The sequence below is a fragment of the Sorex fumeus genome, unplaced genomic scaffold (genome assembly GCF_029834395.1).
Source record: "Sorex fumeus unplaced genomic scaffold, SorFum_2.1 ptg000128l, whole genome shotgun sequence".
NCBI classification, from domain to species: Eukaryota; Metazoa; Chordata; class Mammalia; order Eulipotyphla; family Soricidae; genus Sorex; species Sorex fumeus.
This window is the reverse complement of record NW_026606185.1, coordinates 50999911-51021110: the sequence shown is the minus strand read 5'-3', so window position 1 is coordinate 51021110 and position 21200 is coordinate 50999911. Positions and strand designations below refer to the sequence as shown.

The 21200-nt window shown below is 54.0% G+C and overlaps 1 protein-coding gene across 1 annotated transcript in view; it reads right to left on the bottom strand.

Annotated features, from left to right (window-relative positions):
* Nucleotides 1-19736, bottom strand: part of CTIF (cap binding complex dependent translation initiation factor) — a 159976-nt gene extending 140240 nt beyond the window's left edge. The window contains exon 1 of the mRNA XM_056137942.1: nt 19540-19736. Within this exon, the coding sequence (XP_055993917.1) occupies nt 19540-19716 (177 nt within the window). The 5' untranslated portion in view covers nt 19717-19736. The remainder of the gene's footprint in view (nt 1-19539) is intronic.
* Nucleotides 19737-21200: the final 1464 nt, after the last annotated feature.

Here is a 21200-nt window from a genome sequence, read left to right as displayed (position 1 = left end):
CAGGCCAGTGAGGCTGGACCCGGCTAACCACGCTCGGCCCGGAGGTGTCTGCAGGATGGCCACACTAGCGGGCCTGGGCAAGCGAGGGAGCCGGGTACCCGACTGGCTCCACCCTGGACGCCACGGACGCGCCTACTCACAACTGCCACCCACTGTGGGTCAAGGGACCCTGTCCAGGGGGCACCTGGCCAGCCCCCTGCAATGCAACGCTCAGGGGTTATTCCAGGTCCCTGCTCAGGAGTGACCCCTGGTGGTACTGCGGGACCATGCGCGGGGCTGGGACTGGAACCAGGGCTGAGGCAGGTCGATGTCGGCCAGGCCTGGCCTCAGTCCCTGGCCCCGCCCCCGGCCTCAGCCCCTGGCCCCGCCCCTGGCCTCAGTCCCTGGCCCCGCCCCCGCCCCGCCTCAGCCCCTGGCCCCGCCCCCGGCCCCTCCCCCGCCTGAGAGTCTTCATGGGCCTGTGCCCGTGACACTGGGCAGTGCAGCTCCATGGCAAAGGTGGGCTGGAAGTCCTGGGCGGGTGCTCCCCCAAGATTCATTTCCTGACCCGCCTGCTCCACACTGGGAGGGGCCTAAGTACCCCCCTTCAGACGAGCCTTGCAGAGCCCACGCCAGCTTCCAGATGGTCCCACCCCACAGGAGAGCTCCCCATCCTTGCGGGGACCTTAACTGGCACGCTAGCCCTCCCCGCTGTGCATGACCCAGCCTGGGCTCTGGCCCTTCCCATCCTCTCCCCTCCCCTGCCCTTCCACTCTCCCCTCCCCCATAGAGGAAACTTCCAGAAGCTCAGCTTAGGGCTAGATAGCACAGTGGGTAGGACATTTGCCTCGCATGTGGCCAACCCAGGTTGGATCCCCGGCATCCCCTGTGGTCCCCTGGAGTGACTTCTGAATGCAGAGCCAGGAGCAAGACCTGAGCATCTTTCGGTATGGCCCAATACACAGAGAACGCTTCAGCTCCTGGGGACGAGGGACAGGCTCCACGAGGAGAGCCCGGGACAGGTGAGGCACTGCAGACAGCCCAACAGGAACAGAGGGGACAGCACAGGACAGCCCAGCAGGACAGAGGGGACAGCACCGGATACTCAGCAGGACAGAGGGGACAGCATGAACTGATCAGCCTGAGCAGAGGATGGAAAATGGACTAGTTCTGTCATGAGCTGAGGCAAGCAAGACGGCCAAACCCACAGAAACCTGCAGCCGTGTGTGTGTGTGTGTGCATGTGTGTGTGCGTGTATTTGTGTGCGTGTGTATAAGTGTGTGTGTATGTGTGCATCATGTATGTGTGTGTGCGTATGTGCGTGCAAGCATGTGTGTGTGTGCGCACGTGTGTATGTGTGTGTGTGCGTATGCGTGTGTGTGTGTGGGGGGGGGAGTTGGATTTCCACAGTCACACATGCTCAAAACCACCAAACAGGAAATCACATTAAATGAACAAGCAAGCTAAACAACTGTAAGTCTGCTAAAAGTGCAGTTTTGTAAATGAACATGCAGAATGGTATTTGCTTTTGTTCTAGAATTACGGTGAACTGTCTTTTCTGACAGTCTCTGTTTTCCCCATTGGTGCCTTATGAGCAAAATGAACATTTAACCTATTTTTAAAAAATGACTGGGAAGGGGCTGAAGCAATAGAACAGCGGGTAGGGCATTCGCCTGGTACATGGCCAACCCGGGTTCGATTCCCAGCATCCCATATGGCTCCCCGAGCACGGCCAGGAGTAATTCGTGAGTGCAAAATCAGGAGTAACCCCTGTGCATGGCCGGGTGTGACCTGAAAAGAAAAAAAAAAGCCTGGGAATCAGATCTACAAGGGCTAACTAAACCTCCCTCGAAATCAAGACAATGCAAAGCAAAGGGGCAAGAGGACGTTGGTGGCTGCACCCGGGGGCCGTGTGGGCATGGAGCGACCATTGTACAGCGTGTTTGGGCAGTGTGACTAGACTTGCTTCACCGTGTCGGGATCTACCCACAGACGGGAGACACAGCCATCGACACTCCCTCAAGAGCTTGGTGATCTTGGGGAAGTCTGGAAGAGACCCACAGACTGACCATCCTCCGGGAACGGCGGGCCGGGTGTGCCGAGTGATGTGGCACAGTTCGCTCCTCTGTCCACTGTCAAACGCCGTGGACCACGCAGCATCATTAAGCAGCAGATGGACAGGCCTGGACGCGGGCCAAGAACATCCCGTGAGGAGGAACGTGCCAGCGGCTGATGCTCAACATAGGCAGAGCCAGTGACAGGGAGTTTTGAAATGATCCATGTTGACGACTTATGAATATGCCGGGGGATGGCGTGAAAGGCCGGGAAGTGGCCTCGCCAAGCCTAGGGCAGGGCGAGAGGCGCTGAAGGCTGAGATGGGAGGAAGGAGGTGTAGTTCCCGAAGCCTGAGTTCAGAGGTGCCGTGAGAATGTGTGCGTGTGGCCCTTGTGTAATTAAAAAGTAAAAGGCGTGGGGGCTGGGGAGAGAGCTAGAAAGGCCACAGAGTGATCTGCAAGCAGGAGGCAGGGTACAATTCCCAGCACTGCATGGTCCCCCCACACCCGAGCCAGGACTAGCCCAGAGCACTGCTGGACGTGCAGAGCCCCAGCTATGGTCTTCTGCACTGGGCTCCCTGCATTCATGAGCCACAGACAGGGGTGCCCTGAGCCTGGCAGGACATGGCCTCAAACCAAAAAAATAAAACAAGTAGCAAACAGCAAGGCCCTCCTGTGGCTTGTAGATGTCAGTGATTTGGGCATCAGGGTTGTGGGTATCAGGGATGTGGGTATCAGATTGCGGGTATCGAGGTTGTGGGTATCCGGGTTGTGTGTATCGGGGTTGTGGGTATCGGGGTTGTGGGTATCAGAGTTGTGAGTATCAGAGTTGTGGGTATCAGGGTTGGAGTTGTGGGTATTGGGGTTGTGGGTATCGAGGTTGTGGGTATGAGATTGTGGGTATTGGGGTTATGGGTATCAGGGTTGTGTGAATACGGAGTTGTGTGTATTGGAGTTGTGGGTAGCGGGGTTGTGGGTGTCGGAATTGTGGGTATCAGAGTTGTGGGTATCAAAGTTGTGGGTATCGAGATTGGAATTGTGGGTATCGGGGTTGTGAGTATCGGGGTTGTAGGTAACGGAGTTGTGGGTATCGGGGCTGTGGGTATCAGAGTTGTGGGTATCGGGGTTGTGGGTATCAGGGTTATAGGCATTGGAGTTGTGGGTATCAGGGTTGTGGGTATCAAAGTTGTGGGTATTAGTGTTGCAGTTGTGGGTATTGGGGTTGTGGGTATCGGGGTTGTGGGTATCAGATTGTGGGTATTGGGGTTATGGGTATCAGGGTTGTGTGTATTGGAGTTGTGGGTATCAGGGTTGTGGGTATCGGGGTTGTGGATTTCAGGGTTGTAGGTGTCAGGGTGGTGGGTGTGGGAATTGTGGGTATTGGGGTTGTGGGTATCGGAATTGTAGGTATCGGGTTGTGGGTACCGGGGTTGTGGGTATCGGGTTGTGGGTATCGGGGTTGTGGGTATCGGGGTTGAAGGTATCAGGGTTGTGGGTGTCGGAATTGTAGGTATCAAGATTGTGGGTATTGGGTTGTGGGTATCGGGGTTGTAGGTATCAGGGTTGTGGGTGTCGGAATTGTAGGTATCAAGATTGTGGGTATTGGGTTGTGGGTATTGGGGTTGTAGGTATAAGGGTTGTGGGTGTCGAAATTATGGGTATCGGGGTTGTGGGTATCGGAATTGTGGGTATCGGGTTGTGTGTACCGGGGTTGTGGGTATCGGGGTTGTGGGTATCGGGGTTGTAGGTATCAGGTTTGTGGGTGTCAGAATTGTGGGTAACAGGGTTGTGGGTATCGGGGTTGTGGATTTCAGGGTTGTAGGTATCAGGGTTGTGAGTGTCGGAATTGTGGGTATTGGGGTTGTGGATATGGGGTTGTAGGTATCAGGGTTGTGGGTATCGGAATTGTGGGTATCAGGGTTGCGGGTATCAAAATTGTGGGTATAGGGTTTGTGGGTATCGAGGTTGTAGGTATCAGGGTTGTGGGTGTGGGAATTGTGGGTATCGGGGTTGTGGGTATCGGAATTGTAGGTATCGGGTTGTGTGTACCAGGGTTGTGGGTATCAGGTTGTGGGTATCAGGGTTGTGGGTATCGATTTGTGTGTACCGGGGTTGTGGGTATTGGAGTTGTGGGTATTGGAGTTGTAGGTATCAGGTTTGTGGGTGTCGGAATTGTGGGTATCACGGTTGTGGGTATCGGGTTGTGGGTATCGGGGTTGTGGGTATCGGATTGTGTGTATAGGGGTTGTGGGTATCAGGGTTCTAGGTATCAGGGTTGTGGGTGTCGAAATTGTGGGTATCGAGGTTCTGGGTATTGGGGTTGTGGGTATCGGGTTGTGGGTATCGGGGTTGTGGGTATCAGGGTTGTGGGTATTGGGGTTGTAGGTATCAGGGTTGTGTGTGTCGGAATTGTGGGTATCGAGGTTGTGGGTATTGGGGTTGTGGTTATCGGTGTTTAGGTATCAGGGTTGTGGTTATCGGTGTTTAGGTATCAGGGTTGTGGGTGTTGGAATTATGGGTATCGGGGTGGTGGGTATCAGAATTGTGGGTATCGCTTTGTGTGTACTGGGGTTGTGGGTATCGGGGTTGTGGGTATTGGGGTTGTAGGTTTCAGGTTTGTGGGTGTCGGAATTCTGGGTATCAGGGTTGTGGGTATCAGGGTTGTGGATTTCAGGGTTGTAGGTGTCAGGGTTGTGGGTGTCGGAATTGTGGGTATCGGGGTTGTGGGTATCAGGGTTGTGGATTTCAGGGTTGTAGGTATCAGGGTTGTGGGTGTCGGAATTGTGAGTATCAGGGTTGTGGGTATCAGGGTTGTGGATTTCAGGGTTGTAGGTGTCAGGGTTGTGGGTGTCGGAATTGTGGGTATCGGGGTTGTGGCTATGGGGTTGTAGGTATCAGGGTTGTGGGTGTCGGAATTGTGGGTATCAGGGTTGTGGGTATCAGGGTTGTGGATTTCAGGGTTGTAGGTATCAGGGTTGTGGGTGTCGGAATTGTGGGTATCGGGGTTGTGGGTATGGGGTTGTAGGTATCAGGGTTGTGGGTGTCGGAATTGTGGGTATCGGGGTTGTGGCTATGGGGTTGTAGGTATCAGGGTTGTGGGTGTCGGAATTGTGGGTATCGGGGTTGTGGGTATGGGGTTGTAGGTATCAGGGTTGTGGGTGTCGAAATTGTGGGTATCAGGGTTGTGGGTATCAGGGTTGTGGGTATCAGGGTTGTGGATTTCAGGGTTGTAGGTGTCAGGGTTATGGGTGTTGGAATTGTGGGTATCGGGGTTGTGGGTATGGGGTTGTAGGTATCAGGGTTGTGGGTGTCAGAATTGTGGGTATCGGGGTTGTGGTTATGGGGTTGTAGGTATCGGGGTTGTGGGTGTCGGAATTGTGGGTATCGGGGTTGTGGGTATCAAAATTGTGGGTATAGGGTTTGTGGGTATCGAGGTTGTGGGTATCGGGGTTGTGGTTATCGGTGTTTAGGTATCAGTGTTGTGGGTGTTGGAATTATGGGTATCGGGGTGGTGGGTATCAGAATTGTGGGTATCGCTTTGTGTGTACTAGGGTTGTGGGTATCGGGGTTGTGGATTTCAGGGTTGTAGGTGTCAGGGTTGTGGGTGTCGGAATTGTGGGTATCGGGGTTGTGGCTATGGGGTTGTAGGTATCAGGGTTGTGGGTGTCGGAATTGTGGGTATCAGGGTTGTGGGTATCAGGGTTGTGGATTTCAGGGTTGTAGGTGTCAGGGTTGTGGGTGTCGGAATTGTGGGTATCGGGGTTGTGGGTATTGGGGTTGTAGGTATCAGGTTTGTGGGTGTCGGAATTGTGGGTATCAGGGTTGTGGGTATCAGGGTTGTGGATTTCAGGGTTGTAGGTGTCAGTGTTGTGGGTGTCGGAATTGTGGGTATCGGGGTTGTGGCTATGGGGTTGTAGGTATCAGGGTTGTGGGTGTCGGAATTGTGGGTATCGGGGTTGTGGCTATGGGGTTGTAGGTATCAGGGTTGTGGGTATCGGAATTGTGGGTATCGGGATTGTGGGTATCAAAATTGTGGGTATAGGGTTTGTGGGTATCGAGGCTGTAGGTATCAGGGTTGTGGGTGTGGGAATTGTGGGTATCGGGGTTGTGGGTATCAGGTTGTGGGTATCGGGTTTTGCATATTGGGTTTTGGGTATCGGGGTTGTGGGTATCAGGTTGTGGGTATCGGGGTTGTGGGTATCGGGTTGTGGGTATCTGGGTTGTGGGTATTGGGGTTGTGGGTATAGGGGTTGTGGGTATCAGGGTTCTAGGTTTCAGGGTTGTGGGTGTTGGAATTGTGGGTATCGAGGTTCTGGGTATCGGGGTTGGGGTATCGGGTAGTGGGTATCAGGGTTGTAGGTATCAGGGTTGTGTGTGTCAGAATTGTGGGTAACGAGGTTGTGGGTATCGTGGTTGTGGGTATTGGGTTTTGGGTATCGGTGATTAGGTATCAGGGTTGTGGGTTTCGGAATTTTGGGTATTGGGGTTGTGGGTTTCGGAACTGTGGGTATTGCAGTTGTGGGTATCGGGTTGTGGGTATCGGGGTTGTGGGTATCGTGTCGTGGGTATCGGGGTTGTGGGTATTGGGGTTGTGGGTATCGGTGTTGTGGGTATCGGGATGTGGATGTCGGAATTATGGGTATCGGGGTGGTGGGTATCGGAATTGTGGGTATCGGTTTGTGTGTACCGGGGTTGTGGGTATCGGGGTTGTGGGTATCGGGGTTGTGGGTGTCGGAATTATGGGTATCAGGGTTGTGGGTATCGGAATTGTAGGTATCAGGGTGTGGGTACCAGGGTTGTGGGTATCGGGTTGTGGGAATCGGGGTTGTGGGTATCAGGGTTGTGGGTATAAGATTGTGGGTACGGAGGTTGTGGGTATCGGGGTTGTGGGTATCGGGTTGTCGGTATCAGATTTGTGGGTATTAGGGTTGTGGGTATCGGGGTTGTGGGTATCAAAATTGTGGGTATCGGGTTGTGAGTATAGGGGTTGTAGGTATCAGGATTGTGAGTGTCGGAATTATGGGTATAGGTTTGTGTGTACCGGGGTTGTGGGTATCAGGGTTGTGGGTATCGGGGTTGTAGGTATCAGGTCTGTGGGTGTCGGAATTGTGGGTATCAGGGTTGTGGGTATCAGGGTTGTGGATCTCAGGGTTGTAGGTGTCAGGGTTGTGGGTGTCGGAATTGCGGGTATCGGGGTTGTGGGTATGGGGTTGTAGGTATCAGGGTTGTGCATATCGGAATTGTGGGTATCGGGGTTCGGGTATCAAAATTGTGGGTATACGGTTTGTGGGTATCGAGGTTGTAGGTATCAGAGTTGTGGATATGGGAATTGTGGGTGTAGGACTTGTGGGTATTGGTTTGTGGGTATCGGGATTGTGGGTATCGGGTTGTGGGTACTGGGGTGGTGGGTACCGGGTTGTGGGTATCGAGTGGTGGGTATTGGGTTGTGGGTATTGGAGTTGTGGGTACAGGGGTTGGGGGTATCGGTTTGTGGGTATCGGGGTTGTGGGTATCGGGTTGTGAGTATCAGGGTTGTGGGTATCGGGGTTTTGGGTATCGGGGTTGTCGGTATCAGGGTTATAGGCATTGGAGTTGTGGGTATCAGGGTTGTGGGTATCAAAGTTGTGGGTATTAGGGTTGGAGATGTGGGTATTGGGGTTGTGGGTATTGGGGTTGTGGGTGTCAGAATTGTGGGTATCGGGGTTGCGGGTATCAAAATTGTGGGTATAGGGTTTGTGGGTATCGAGGTTGTAGGTATCAGGGTTGTGGATATGGGAATTGTGGGTATCGGGGTTGTGGGTATCGGAATTGTAGGTATCGGGTTGTGGGTACCAGGGTTGTGGGTATTGGGTTGCAGGTACCAGGGTTGTGGGTTTGGGGGTTGTGGGTATCGGATTGTGGGTATCGAGGTTGTGGGTATCGGGGTTGTGGGTATCGGGTTGTGGGTATCAGGGTTGTGGGTATCAGGGTTGTGGGTATCGGGGTTGTGGGTGTCGGAACTATGGGTATCAAAATTGTGGGTATCGGGTTGTGGGTATCGGGGTTGTGGGTATCAGGGTTGTGGGTATCGGGGTTGTGGGTAACAGGGTTGTGGGTATCAGGGTTGTGGGTATCGGGGTTGTGGGTAACGGGGTTGTGGGTATCAGGGTTGTGGGTATCGGGGTTGTGGGTATCGGGGTTGTGGGTAACGGGGTTCTGGGTATCAGAGTTGTGGGTATCGGGGTTGTGGGTAACGGGGTTGTGGGTATCAGGGTTGTGGGTATCGAGGTTGTGGGTAATGGAGTTGTAGGTATCAGGATTGTGGGTGTCGAAATTATAAGTATCAAAATTGTGGGTATCGGGTTGTGGGTATCAGGGTTGTAGGTATCAGGGTTGTGGGTGTCGTAATTATGGGTACCGGGGTTGTGGGTATCGGAATTGTGGGTATTGGGTTGTGTGTACCAGGGTTGTGGGTATCGGGGTTATGGGTATCGGGGTTGTAGGTATCAGGTTTGTGGGTGTCAGAATTGTGGGTATCAGGGTTGTGGGTGTAGGACTTGTGGGTATTGGTTTGTGGGTATCGGGATTGTGGGTATCGGGTTGTGGGTACTGGGGTGGTGGGTACCGGGTAGTGGGTATCGAGTGGTGGGTATTGGGTTGTGGGTATTGGAGTTGTGGGTACAGGGGTTGGGGGTATCGGTTTGTGGGTATCGGGGTTGTGGGTATCGGGTTGTGAGTATCGGGGTTGTCGGTATCAGGGTTATAGGCATTGGAGTTGTGGGTATCAGGATTGTGGGTATCAAAGTTGTGGGTATTAGGGTTGGAGATGTGGGTATTGGAGTTGTGGGTATTGGGGCTGTGGGTGTCAGAATTGTGGGTATCGGGGTTGCGGGTATCAAAATTGTGGGTATAGGGTTTGTGGGTATCGAGGTTGTAGGTATCAGGGTTGTGGATATGGGAATTGTGGGTATCGGGGTTGTGGGTATAAGAATTGTAGGTATTGGGTTGTGGGTACCAGGCTTGTGGGTATTGGGTTGCAGGTACCGGGGTTGTGGGTTTGGGGGTTGTAGGTATCGGATTGTGGGTATCGAGGTTGTGGGTATCGGGGTTGTGGGTATCAGGTTGTGGGTATCAGGGTTGTGGGTATCAGGGTTGTGGGTATCGGGGTTGTGGGTAACAGGGTTGTGGGTATCAGGGTTGTGGGTATTGGGGTTGTGGGTATCGGGGTTGTGGGTAATGGAGTTGTAGGTATCAGGATTGTGGGTGTCAAAATTATGGGTATCAAAATTGTGGGTATCGGGTTGTGGATATCAGGGTTGTAGGTATCAGGGTTGTGGGTGTCGTAATTATGGGTACCGGGGTTGTGGGTATCGGAATTGTGGGTATCGGGTTGTGTGTACCAGGGTTGTGGGTATCGGGGTTGTAGGTATCAGGTTTGTGGGTGTCGGAATTGTGGGTATCAGGGTTGTGGCGGTCGGAGTTGTGGGTATCGGGTTGTGGGTATTGGGTTGTGGGTATCGGGATTGTGGGTATCGGGGTTGTGGGTATCGGGTTGTGGGTATAGGCGCTGTGGGTATAGGGGTTCTGGGTATCGGGGTTATGGGTATTGGGGTGGTGGGTACTGGGTTGTGGGTATCAGATTGTGGGTATCGGGGTTTGGGTATCGGGGTTGTGGGTATCAGGGTTATAGGCATTGGAGTTGTGGGTATCAGGGTTGTGGGTATCAAAGTTGTGGGTATAGGGGTTGGAGTTGTGGGTATTGGGGTTGTGGGTATCGGGGTTGTGGGTATCAGGGTTGTGGGTTTCAGGGTTCTAGGTATCAGGGTTGTGGGTGTCGGAATTGTGGGTATTGGGGTTGTGGGTATCGGGTGGTGGGTATTGGAGTTGTGGGTATCGGGTTGTGGGTATCGGGTTGTGGGTATCGGGGTTGTGGGTATCGGGTTGTGGGTATCGGTTGTGGGTATCGGGGTTGTGGGTATCAGGGTTCTAGGTATCAGGGTTGTGGGTGTCAGAATTGTGGGTATTGGGGTTGTGGGTATCGGGTGGTGGGTATTGGAGTTGTGGGTATCGGGTTGTGGGTATCGGGGTTGTGGGTATCGGGTTGTGGGTATCGTTTGTGGGTATCGGGGTTGTGGGTATCGGGGTTGTTGGTATCGGGTTGTGGGTATTGAGTTGTGGGTATCGGAGTTGTGGGTATTAGGGTTGGAGATGTGGGTATTGGGGTTGAGGGTATAGGGGTTGTGGGTATCGGGGTTGTGGGTATCTGGGTTGTGGGTATCAGGGTTCTAGGTATCAGGGTTGTGGGTGTCGGAATTGTGGGTATCGGGGTTTTGGTTATTAGGGTTGTGGGTATCGGGGTTGTGGGTATCGGAATTGTGGGTGTCGGAATTGTGGGTACTGGGGTTGTGGGTATTGGGGCTGTGGGTATCGGGTTGTGGGTATCGGGGTTGTGGGTATCAGGTTTGTGGGTGTCAGAATTGTGGGTATCGAGGTTGCGGGTATCGAGGTTGTGGGTAACGGGGTTGTGGGTATTGGTGTTTAGGTATCAGGGTTGTGGGTTTCGGAATTGTGGGTATCGGGGTTGTGGGTATCGGAGTTGTGGGTATTGGAGTTGTGGGTATCGGGTTGTGGGAATCGGGTTGTGGGTATAGGGGTTTTGGGTATGGGGGTTGTAGGTATCAGGGTTGTGGGTGTCGGAATTGTGGGTATCAGGGTTTTGGGTGTTGGAATTGTGGGTATAGGGGTTGTGGATATCAGTGTTGTGGGTATGGGGTTGTGGGTATCGAGTTGTGGCTATCGGGGTTGTGGATATCAGGGTTGTGGGTATCGGGTGTTGGGTATCAGATTGTGAGTATCAAGATTGTGGGTATCGGGTCGTGGGTATTGGGGTTGTTGGTATCGGGGTTGTGGGTATCTGGGTTGTGGGTATCAGGATTCTAGGTATCAGGTTTGTGGGTGTCAGAATTGTGGGTATAGGGGTTTTGGTTATCGGGGTTGTGGGTATCGGGTTGTGGGTATCAGGTTTAGGGTATTGGGGTTTTGGATATCAGGGTTATGGGTATCGGGGTTGTGGGTATAGGGTTGTGAGTATTGGAGTTGTGGGTACCAGGTTGTGTGTATCGAGTTGTGGGCATCGGTTTGTGGGTATCGGGGTTGTAGGTATCAGGGTTGTGGGTGTCAGAATTGTGGGTATCGTGGTTGTGGGTATCGGAGTTGGGGGTATCAGAGCTGTGGGTATCGGGTGTTGGGTATCGGGTTGTGGGTATCGGGGTCATGGGTATCGGGCTTTGTGTATAGGGATTGTGGGTATCGTGTTGTGGGTATCGGGGTTGTGTGTATCGGGTTGTGGGTATTGGGACTCTGGGTATCGGGGTTGTAGGTTTCAGGGTTGTGGGTGTCGGAATTGTGGGCATCGGGCTTGTTGGTATCAGGGTTGTGGGTGTCAGAATTGTGGGTATCGTGGCTGTGGGTATCGGAATTGTGGGTATCGGGTTTGTGGATATCGGGTGGTGGGTATTGGAGTTGTGGGTATCGGGTTGTGGGTATCGGGTTGTCGGTATCGGGTTGTGGGTATCGGGGTTGTGGGTATCGGGTTGTGGGTATTGGTTGTGGATATCAGGGTTGTGGGTATCAAAGTTGTGGGTATTGGGGTTGGAGTTGTGGGTATTGGGGTTGTGGGTATCGGGGTTGTTGGTGTCGGGTTGTGGGTATCGAGTTTTGGGTATCGGAATTGTGTGTATCAGAGTTGTGGGTGTCAGAATTGTGGGTATCGGGGTTGTGGGTATCGGGTTGTGGGAATTGGGTTTGTGGGTATCGGGATTGTTGGTATTGGGTTGTGGGTATCGGGGTAGTGGGTATCGGGGTTGTGGATATCAGGGTTGTGTGTGTCGGAATTGTGGGTATCGGGGTTGTGGGTATCGGGTTGTGGGTATCAGGTTGTGGGTATTGGAGTTGTGGGTATTGGGTTATGGGTATTGGGTTGTGGGTATTGGGGTTGTGCGTATCGGGTTGTGGGTATCGGGTTGTTGGTATTGGAGTTGTGGGTATCGGGTTATGGGTATTGGGTTGTGGGTATTGGGGTTGTGGGTATGGGGTTGTGGATATCGGGGTTGTCAGTATCGGAGTTGTGGGTATCGGGTTGAGGGTATCGGGGTTGTGGGTATCGGATTGTGGGTATTGGGTTGTGGGTATCGGGGTAGTGGGTATTGGGTTGTTGGTATCGCGGTTATGGGTATAGGGGTTGTGGGTATCGGGGTTGTAGGTATCAGGGTTGTGGGTGTCGGAATTGTGGGTATCGGGGTTGTGGGTATTGGGGTCGTGGGTATAGGGGTTGTGGGTATCAGGGTTGTGGGTGTCGGAATAGTGGGTATTGGGGTTGTGGGTATCGGGTTGTGGGTATCAGGTTGTGGTTATCAGGATTGTTGGTATCGGGGTTGTAGGTGTCAGGGTTGTGGGTGTCGGAATTGTGGGTATCGGGGTTGTGGGTATCGGAGTATCGGAGTTGTGGGTATCGGGTTGTGAGTATCGGGGTTGTGGGTATCGGGGTTTTGGGTATCGGGGTTGTGGGTATCAGGGTTATAGGCATTGGAGTTGTGGGTATCAGGATTGTGGGTATCAAAGTTGTGGGTATTAGGGTTGGAGATGTGGGTATTGGGGTTGTGGGTATTGGGGTTGTGGACATTGGGTTGTGGGTATCGGGCTTGTGGGCATCCTGTTGTGGGTATCGGGGTTGTGGGCATCGGGTTGTGGGTATCGGGTTGTGGTTATCGGGTTGTGGGTATCGGGGTTGTGGGTATCGGGTTGTGGGTATCGGTTTTGGGTATTGGGGTTGTGGGTATCAGAGTTGTGGGTATCAAAGTTGTGGGTATCAGGGTTGTGGGTATCAGGCTGTGGGTATCGGGGTTGTGGGTGTCAGAATTGTGGGTATCAAATTGTGGGCATCGGGTTGTGGGTATCGGGGTTGTAGGTATGAGGGTTGTGGGTGTTGGAATTATGGGTATCAGGGTTGTGGATATCGGAATTGTGGGTATCGGGTTGTGTGTACCAGGGTTGTGGGTATCGGGGTTGTAGGTATCAGGTTTGTGGGTGTCGGAATTGTGGGTATCAAGATTGTGGGTATCGAGGTTGTGGGTAAAGGGGTTGTGGATATTGGTGTTTAGGTATCAGGGTTGTGGGTTTCGGAATTGTGGGTATCGGACTTGTGGGTATCGCAGTTGTGGGTATTGGAGTTGTGGGATTCCGGTTGTGGGTATCGGGTTTTGGGTATAGGGGTTGTGGGTATCGGGTTGTGGGTATCGGGTTATGGGTATCGAGGTTGTGGGTATCGGGGTTGTGGGTATCAGGTTATGGGTATCGAGGTTGTGGGTATCGGGGTTGTGGGTATCGGGGTTGTGGGTATCGGGGTTGTGGGTATCAGGGTTGTAGGTATCAGGGTCGTGGGTGTCGGAATTGTGGGTATCAGGGTTGTGGGTGTCGGAATTGTGGGTATCGGGTTGTGTGTACCAGGGTTGTGGGTATCGGGGTTGTAGGTATCAGGTTTGTGGGTGTCGGAATTGTGGGTATCAAGATTGTGGGTATCGAGGTTGTGGGTAAAGGGGTTGTGGATATTGGTGTTTAGGTATCAGGGTTGTGGGTTTCGGAATTGTGGGTATCGGACTTGTGGGTATCGCAGTTGTGGGTATTGGAGTTGTGGGATTCCGGTTGTGGGTATCGGGTTTTGGGTATAGGGGTTGTGGGTATCGGGTTGTGGGTATCGGGTTATGGGTATCGAGGTTGTGGGTATCGGGGTTGTGGGTATCAGGTTATGGGTATCGAGGTTGTGGGTATCGGGGTTGTGGGTATCGGGGTTGTGGGTATCGGGGTTGTGGGTATCAGGGTTGTAGGTATCAGGGTCGTGGGTGTCGGAATTGTGGGTATCAGGGTTGTGGGTGTCGGAATTGTGGGTATCAGGGTTGTGGATATCAGGGTTGTGGGTATCGGGGTTGTGGGTATCGGGTGTTGGGTATCGGGTTGTGAGTATCAAGGTTGTGGGTATCGGGTCGTGGGTATCGGGGTTGTTGGTATTGGGGTTGTTGGTATCTGGGTTGTGGGTATCGGGGTTGTGGGTATCTGGGTTATAGGCATTGGAGTTGTGGGTATCAGGGTTCTGGGTATCAAAGTTGTGGGTATTAGGGTTGGAGATGTGGGTATTGGGGTTGTGGGTATCGGGGTTGTTGGTATCGGTTTGTGGGTATCGGGGTTGTGGGTATCGGGGTTGTGGGTATCGGGATTGTGTGTATCGGGGTTGTGGGTATCGGGGTTGTGGGTGTCGGAATTGTGGTTATCAGGGTTGTGAGTATCAGGGTTGTGCATATCAGGGTTGTGGGTATTGGGGTTGTGGGTATCAGGGTTGTGGGTATCGGGGTTGTGCATATCAGGGTCGTGGGTATCGGGGTTGTGCATATCAGGGTCGTGGGTATCGGGGTTGTGGGTATCACGGTTGTGAGTGTCGGAATTGTGGGTATCAGGGTTGTGAGTATCGGGGTTGTGGATATCAGGGTTGTGGGTATCGGGGTTGTGGGTATCAGGGTTGTGGGTATCGGGGTTGTGCATATCAGGGTTGTGGGTATCGGGGTTGTGCATATCAGGGTTGTGGGTATCGGGGTTGTGGGTATCAGGGTTGTGGGTATCAGGGTTTTGGATATCAGGGTTGTGGGTATTGGGGTTGTGGGTATCAGGGTTGTGGGTATCGGGGTTGTGGATATCAGGTTTGTGGGTATCGGGGTTGTGGGTATCAGGGTTGTGTGTATCGGAATTGTGGGTATCGGTGTTGTGGGTATCGGGGTTGTGGGTATCGGGTTGTGAGAATCAGGGTTGTGTGTATCGGAGTTGTGGGTATCGGGTTGTGGGTATCGGAGTTGTGGGTATTGGGTTGTGGGTATCGGAGTTGTGGGTATCGGGTTGTTTGTATCGGGTTGTGGGTATTGGGTTGTGGGTATCGGGGTTGTGGATAGCGGGGTTGTGGGTATCGGGGTTGTGGGTATCGGAGTTGTGGGTATCGGAGTTGTGGGTATTGGGTTGTGGGTATCGGGTTGTTGGTATCGGGGTTGTGGGTATCGGGTTGTGGGTATCGGGTTTTGGGTATCGAGGTTGTGGGTATAGGGTCGTGGGTATCGGGGTTGTTGGTATCAGGGTCGTGGGTGTCAGAATTGTGGGTATCAGGGTTGTGGGTGTCGGAATTGTGGGTATCGGGGTTGTGGATATCAGGGTTGTCGGTATCGGGGTTGTGGGTATCGAGTTGTGGCTATCGGGGTTGGGGTTGTGGATATCAGGGTTGTGGGTATCAGGGTTGTGGGTATCAGGTGCTGGGTATCGGGTTGTGAGTATCAAGGTTGTGGGTATCGGGTCGTGGGCATCAGGGTTGTTGGTATCAGGGTTGTGGGTGTCGGAATTGTGGGTATCAGGGTTGTGGGTATCGGGGTTGTGGATATCAGGGTTGTGGGTTTCAGGGTTGTGGGTATCAGGGTTGTGGGTATCGGGGTTGTGGGTATCGGGGTTGTGAGTATCAGGGTTGTGGGTTTCGGGGTTCTGGGCATCAGGGTTGTGAGTATTAGGGTTGTGGGTATCGGGGTTGTGGGTATCGGGTTGTGGGAATCAGGGTTGTGTGTATCGGAGTTGTGGGTATCGGGTTGTGGGTATTGGAATTGTGGGTATCGGGGTTGTGGGTATCGGAGTTGTGGATATTGGGGTGTGGGTATTGGAGTTGTGGGTATCGGGTTGTGGGTATCGGGTTGTAGGTTTCGGGGTTATGGGCACAGGGGTTGTGGGTATCGGGTTATGGGTATCGAGGTTGTGGGTATCGGGGTGTGGGTATCAGGGTTGTGGGTATAAAAGTGGTGGGTATTGGAGTTGGAGTTGTGGGTACTGGGGTTGTGGGTATCGGGGTTTTGGGTATCGGGGTTGTGGATATCAGGGTTGTGGGTATCGGGGTTGTGGGTATCAGGGTTGTGGGAATCAGGGTTGTGTGTATCGGAGTTGTGGGTATCGGGTTGTGGGTATCGGAATTGTGGGTGTCGGGGTTGTGGGTATCGGAGTTGTGGGTATCGGGGTGTGGGTATCGGAATTGTGGGTATCGGGGTTGTGGGTATCGGAGTTGTGGGTATCGGGGTGTGGGTATTGGATTTGTAGGTATCGGGTTGTGGGTATTGGAGTTGTGGGTATCGGGGTGTGGGTATTGGATTTGTAGGTATCGGGTTGTGGGTATCGGGTTGTGGGTATCGGGTTGTGGGTTTCAGGGTTATGGGCATAGGGGTTGTGGGTATCGGGGTTGTGGGTATCGGGTTATGGGTATCGAGGTTGTGAGTATCGGGGTGTGGGTATCAGGGTTGTGGGTATAAAAGTGGTGGGTATTGGAGTTGGAATTGTGGGTACTGGGGTTGTGGGTATCGGGGTTGTGGGTATCGGTGTTGTGGATATCAGGGTTGTGGGTATCGGAGTTGTGGGTATTGGGTTGTGAGTATTAGAGTTGTGGGTATCAGGTTGTGGGTATCGAGTTGTGGGTATCGGGGTTGTGGGTATTGGGTTATGGGTATCGGGGTTGTGGGTATCGGGATTGTAGGTATCAGGGTTGTGGGTGTGGGAATTGTGGGTATTGGGTTGTGGTTATCAGGGTTATGGGTATCGGGGTTGTAGGTATCAGGTTTGTTGGTGTCGGAATTGTGGGTATCGAGATTGTGGGTATCAAGGTTGTGGGTAACGGGGTTGTGGGTATTGGTGTTTAGGTATCATGGTTGTGATTTTCGGAATTGTGGGTATCGGGGTTGTGGGTATCGGGTTGTGAGTATCAAGGTTGTGGGTATCGGGTCGTGGGTATTGGGGTTGTTGGTATCAGGGTTGTGGGTGTTGGAATTGTGGATATCAGGGTTGTGGGTATCGAGGTTGTGGGTATCGGGTTGTGGGTATCGGGTTGTGGCTATCGGGGTTGTGGCTATCGGGTTGTGGGTATCGGAATTGTGGGCATCGCGGTTGTGGGCATCGGAGTTTTGGTATCGGGTTGTGGGTATCGGAGTTGTGGGTATCGGGTTGTGGCTATCGCTTTGTGGGTATCGGGGTTGTGGGCATCGGGTTGTGGGTATCGGGGTTGTGGGTATCCTGTTGTGGGTATCAGGGTTGTGGGCATCGGGTTGTGGGTATCGGGTTGTGGTTATCGGGTTGTGGGTATCGGGGTTGTGGGTATCGGGTTGTGGGTATCGGTTGTGGGTATTGGGGTTGTGGGTATCAGAGTTGTGGGTATCAAAGTTGTGGGTATTGGGGTTGTGGGTATCGGGGTTGTTGGTATCGGGTTGTGGGTATCAAGTTGTGGGTATCGGAGTTGTGTGGATCAGGGTTGTGGGTGTCAGAATTGTGGGTATCGGGGTTGTGGGTATCGGGTTGTGGGTATCGGGGTTGTGGGTATCGGGTTGTGGGTATTGGGGTTGTGGGTATCAGGGTTGTGGGTATCAAAGTTGTGGGTATTGGGGTTGTGGATATTGGGGTTTTGGGTATCGGGGTTGTTGGTATCGGGTTGTGGGTATCAAGTTGTGGGTATCGGAGTTGTGTGGATCAGGGTTGTGGGTGTCAGAATTGTGGGTATCGGGTTGTTGGTATCGGGTTGTGGGTATCGGGGTTGTGGGTATCGGGGCCGTGGTGTCAGGGGAGGCCTGAGCCCCCCATCACATGAAGACCCATTGTCCCCTCAGTCTCTGAGCCAGCCCCTCGCCCTTCCTGCCCACTGTCCATGAGACCTTGTCTCCCACGGGCAGACCTGTCAGGCGGGCACGGGGCCGGGGCTCCTTGTCCACCCTGCACTGCTGAGAGAAGGGGAGATGGCAGGGACTTTCCTGTCATTCCAGTGTCTCGGAGGGAAGCTTCAGAGCGACACTCGCTCTCTTGCAGTTTCCTGTGGTCTGGCCCGCATGGGACACAGGGTCCCTCGTGGGGGACTGTGGGTCGAGGGGCCCAGAAAAGTCACAGGTGCGGGGCTGGAGCGATAGCACAGCAGGTAGGGATATTTGCCTTGCACGTGGGCAACCCGGGTTCGATTCCCAGCATCCCATGTGGTCCCCTGAGCACCCCCAGGAGTAATTCCTGAGTGCAGAGCCAGGAGTGACCCCTGAGCACTGCTCGGTGTGATTCCTCCCCTCCCCCCCACAAAAAAAAGTCACAGGTGCTGGCAAACGTGGGGCCGGCTTTCTGCCCACTCATTCTGTTCTGTGTACTCGGCTTTTCTGCCCCACCCCAGCTCCCGAGGGGTCCCTCTGCCTGTGGGACTCGCCCCGGCTGGGCAGGGTAGAAGACCTGAGGGGCTCCTGGACCCAGCACTCGAACACGAGAGAAGACGCCCAGCCGCTGTCTCCCTGCTCCTCACAGCTTCTACACCTGCTTCCACCTTTACCCCCCCCCCCCCCGCCCCCAGCCTGGCCAGGCAGCAGCGCAGACCACTGGAGGGTTCGCCCCAGGCCACAGGCAGCCCCGGGTCACAGGCTGCCCAAGGCCACGGCAGCCAGACCCGCGGCGGGGTCCCACATGGGGTCGACAAAGACGAGGTGAGTGGCTGCCGGCCTGGCGGCTTCACCCCCTCCACAGCACAGGCCCCTCCTGGATCTTGGCCTCCCCGTCCTCCGAGGACCCGTCCACCCAAGGCCACACACTCCTGGGGGACAGGCTGAGCCTTGGACCTTCCCCAGAGCTGGCCGGATACACAGCCCGCCGTGCGTCCAGTTCTTTGGCTGCTGGCAACTGCGACCCAAGGAACTGCCCCCGCTGGGTGGGCTCGGCCACGAGCACATGGTGGGGGAGGGAACTCAGGTGCCCAGTGCCTGCCAGGAGGGGTGACTTTGACTTTCTCCACTTGTGGCCCTTCGCACCTCAGGGACACAACCTCTCTAACCCCACACATAACGCGAAGGGCTCGGAATGAATTTCTGCATAGACCTGGCCCCAGCCTGAGGTGTGGGGAGTGACTCCCGGCTCAGTGCTCGAGTATGCGGTATGGGGTCTGGGCTGCAAAGCAGGGGCTCCAGCCCAGAGGGGCACCTCCCAGGCCTGATTCAGAATGAATCTGGGGGGGGAGCACTGCATGTCCAGAAACACTTTCATTTTTGGGGGGGGGGTGTCACACTCAACGATGCACAGGGGTTACTCCTAGCTCTGCACTCAGGAATTACCCCTGGCGGTGTTCGTTCGGGGGACCCTATGGGATGCCAAGGATCGAACCCGGGTCGGCCGCGTGCAAGGCAAACGCCCTCCCCGCTGTGCTATCGCGCCAGCCCCAGAGAAACACTTTTAATGCTGTCAATGTTCTCACGCCCCCCTCCCCACCCCTGCATCTGCGGACACTACCCAGGGCGCGTAAGAGAAGCCAGGTTCTAGAACATTCTTCTTTGCCAGGGAGGGAAACAGTGCCTCCACACACAGGTTGGTTGCTCCAGGAGCAGAGGGGGGCAGGGGTGGACAGGACCTCTGTCACCCAGGCTGAGGACCCCGTGTCCGCCCCTTCCCTTGGGCTCACCTGGGAGAGGGGTGGGGGCGGCTTCTCGCCCTCGCCGCCCTCGGTCTTGTCACTGAGCAGCCCCTGCACCTGGTACTCCAGCACGTAGCTGTCGATGAAGCGCTCCAGCTCCTCGATCTCCTGGGAGCGGCTGCTGCCCGCCTCGGACGAGGCCGAGGCCGCCGACGAGTTCTCCATCCTCGGCTCGGGGCGGCGGGCTGTGGGGCAGAGGCAGGGACCCGTGAGACGCGGAGCGGACGGAGGGATGCCCCACCACCCTGAAGGCCACCCCGGATGCGTCTCAGCCTCCCCGCGTCTCCCACGAAGGGGCCCCGGGCAGCCCTGCGGCCACCACCCCTCGCGACTCAGAGGCAGGAGCATGGACGCCACCCAGGACAGGGAAGAGGAGCGAAACAGCGGGTCCAGATTCGCACAGAAAAGCCCCAGCTCAGCTGACTCGTCTGCTCAAACCTCGGACGCCCCGGCCCTCCCCACAGCCCTCATAATGCTCCATGAAGTCTTTTTTGTATCTCTAATAAAAGTTTAGTCACCAAAAAATTTAAAAGGGGAGCGGGGACCGGAGTGATAGCACAGCAGGTAGGGCATTTGCCTTGCATGTGGCCAACCTGGCACTCCATAGTGTCCCCGGAGCACCGCCAGGTGTAATTCCTGAGTGCAGAGCTAGGAGGAACCCCTGAGCATCGCCAGGTGTGACCCAAAGGCCAGCCACACATGCTAGGGGAAAAGGTAGCTCAGATGATAGAGAAGGAAGCACCAAATAAAGGGTGCTGGAAGGATCCTCCCAGGAGGGGAGAAGCATGCTGAAAGTAGACTACAGACCAAACATTATTGTCACTCAATGCCTCTCTTGTAAATCACAGCACCCAAAAGGAAAAAGAGAACAAAAGGGAAGGCCCTGCCACAGAGGCAGGGTGGGATGGGGGGATGGGGGGTGGGAGGGATACTGGGATCCATGGTGGAGGGAAATGGGCACTGGTGGAGGGATGGGTACTCGATCATTGTATAACTGAAACCCAAGCACAAAAATTTGTAAGTCTACAACTGTACCTCATGGTGTATCACTAATAAAAAGTAAAAAAAAAAAAAAAAGACCAACAAAAAAATTTAGTTATAAAATATGTTCCGAGTCTCTCAAGTGCACTTTGGAAAAGGGGAAATGAGAAAAATGGAAAGAAACATATGCCACACGATTAGAAATAATTGCTCATTCAGTGTATATTCCCATCTTCACTCTTTATCTCTGGAAAGGGCTGGAACGATAGCATAGGGGAAGGGCCTTGCATGCGGCTGACCCAGGTTCGATTCCTCCGCCCCTCTTGAAGAGCAAGCTACCAAGAGTATCCCACCCGCACAGCAGAGGCTGGCAAGCTCCCCGTGATGTGTTTGATATGCCAAACACAGTAACAACAAATCTCACAATGGAGATGTTACTGGTGCCCGCTCGAGCAAATCAATGAACAATGGGAGAACAGTGCTATCTCTGGAAAGATTCAACATTTATGTTTTCTTTCTTTTTTTTCTTTTTCTTTTTGAATGCTCCTTGAGCATTAAATTCTTTTTTTAATGCTCCTTCAGGAGCGGATCTGGGCCGGTGATGGCAGCTGTGGGTCCCCAGCACGTCCACGTCAGAGTGTCCGCATGACACAGAGGCTGTCCCGGAG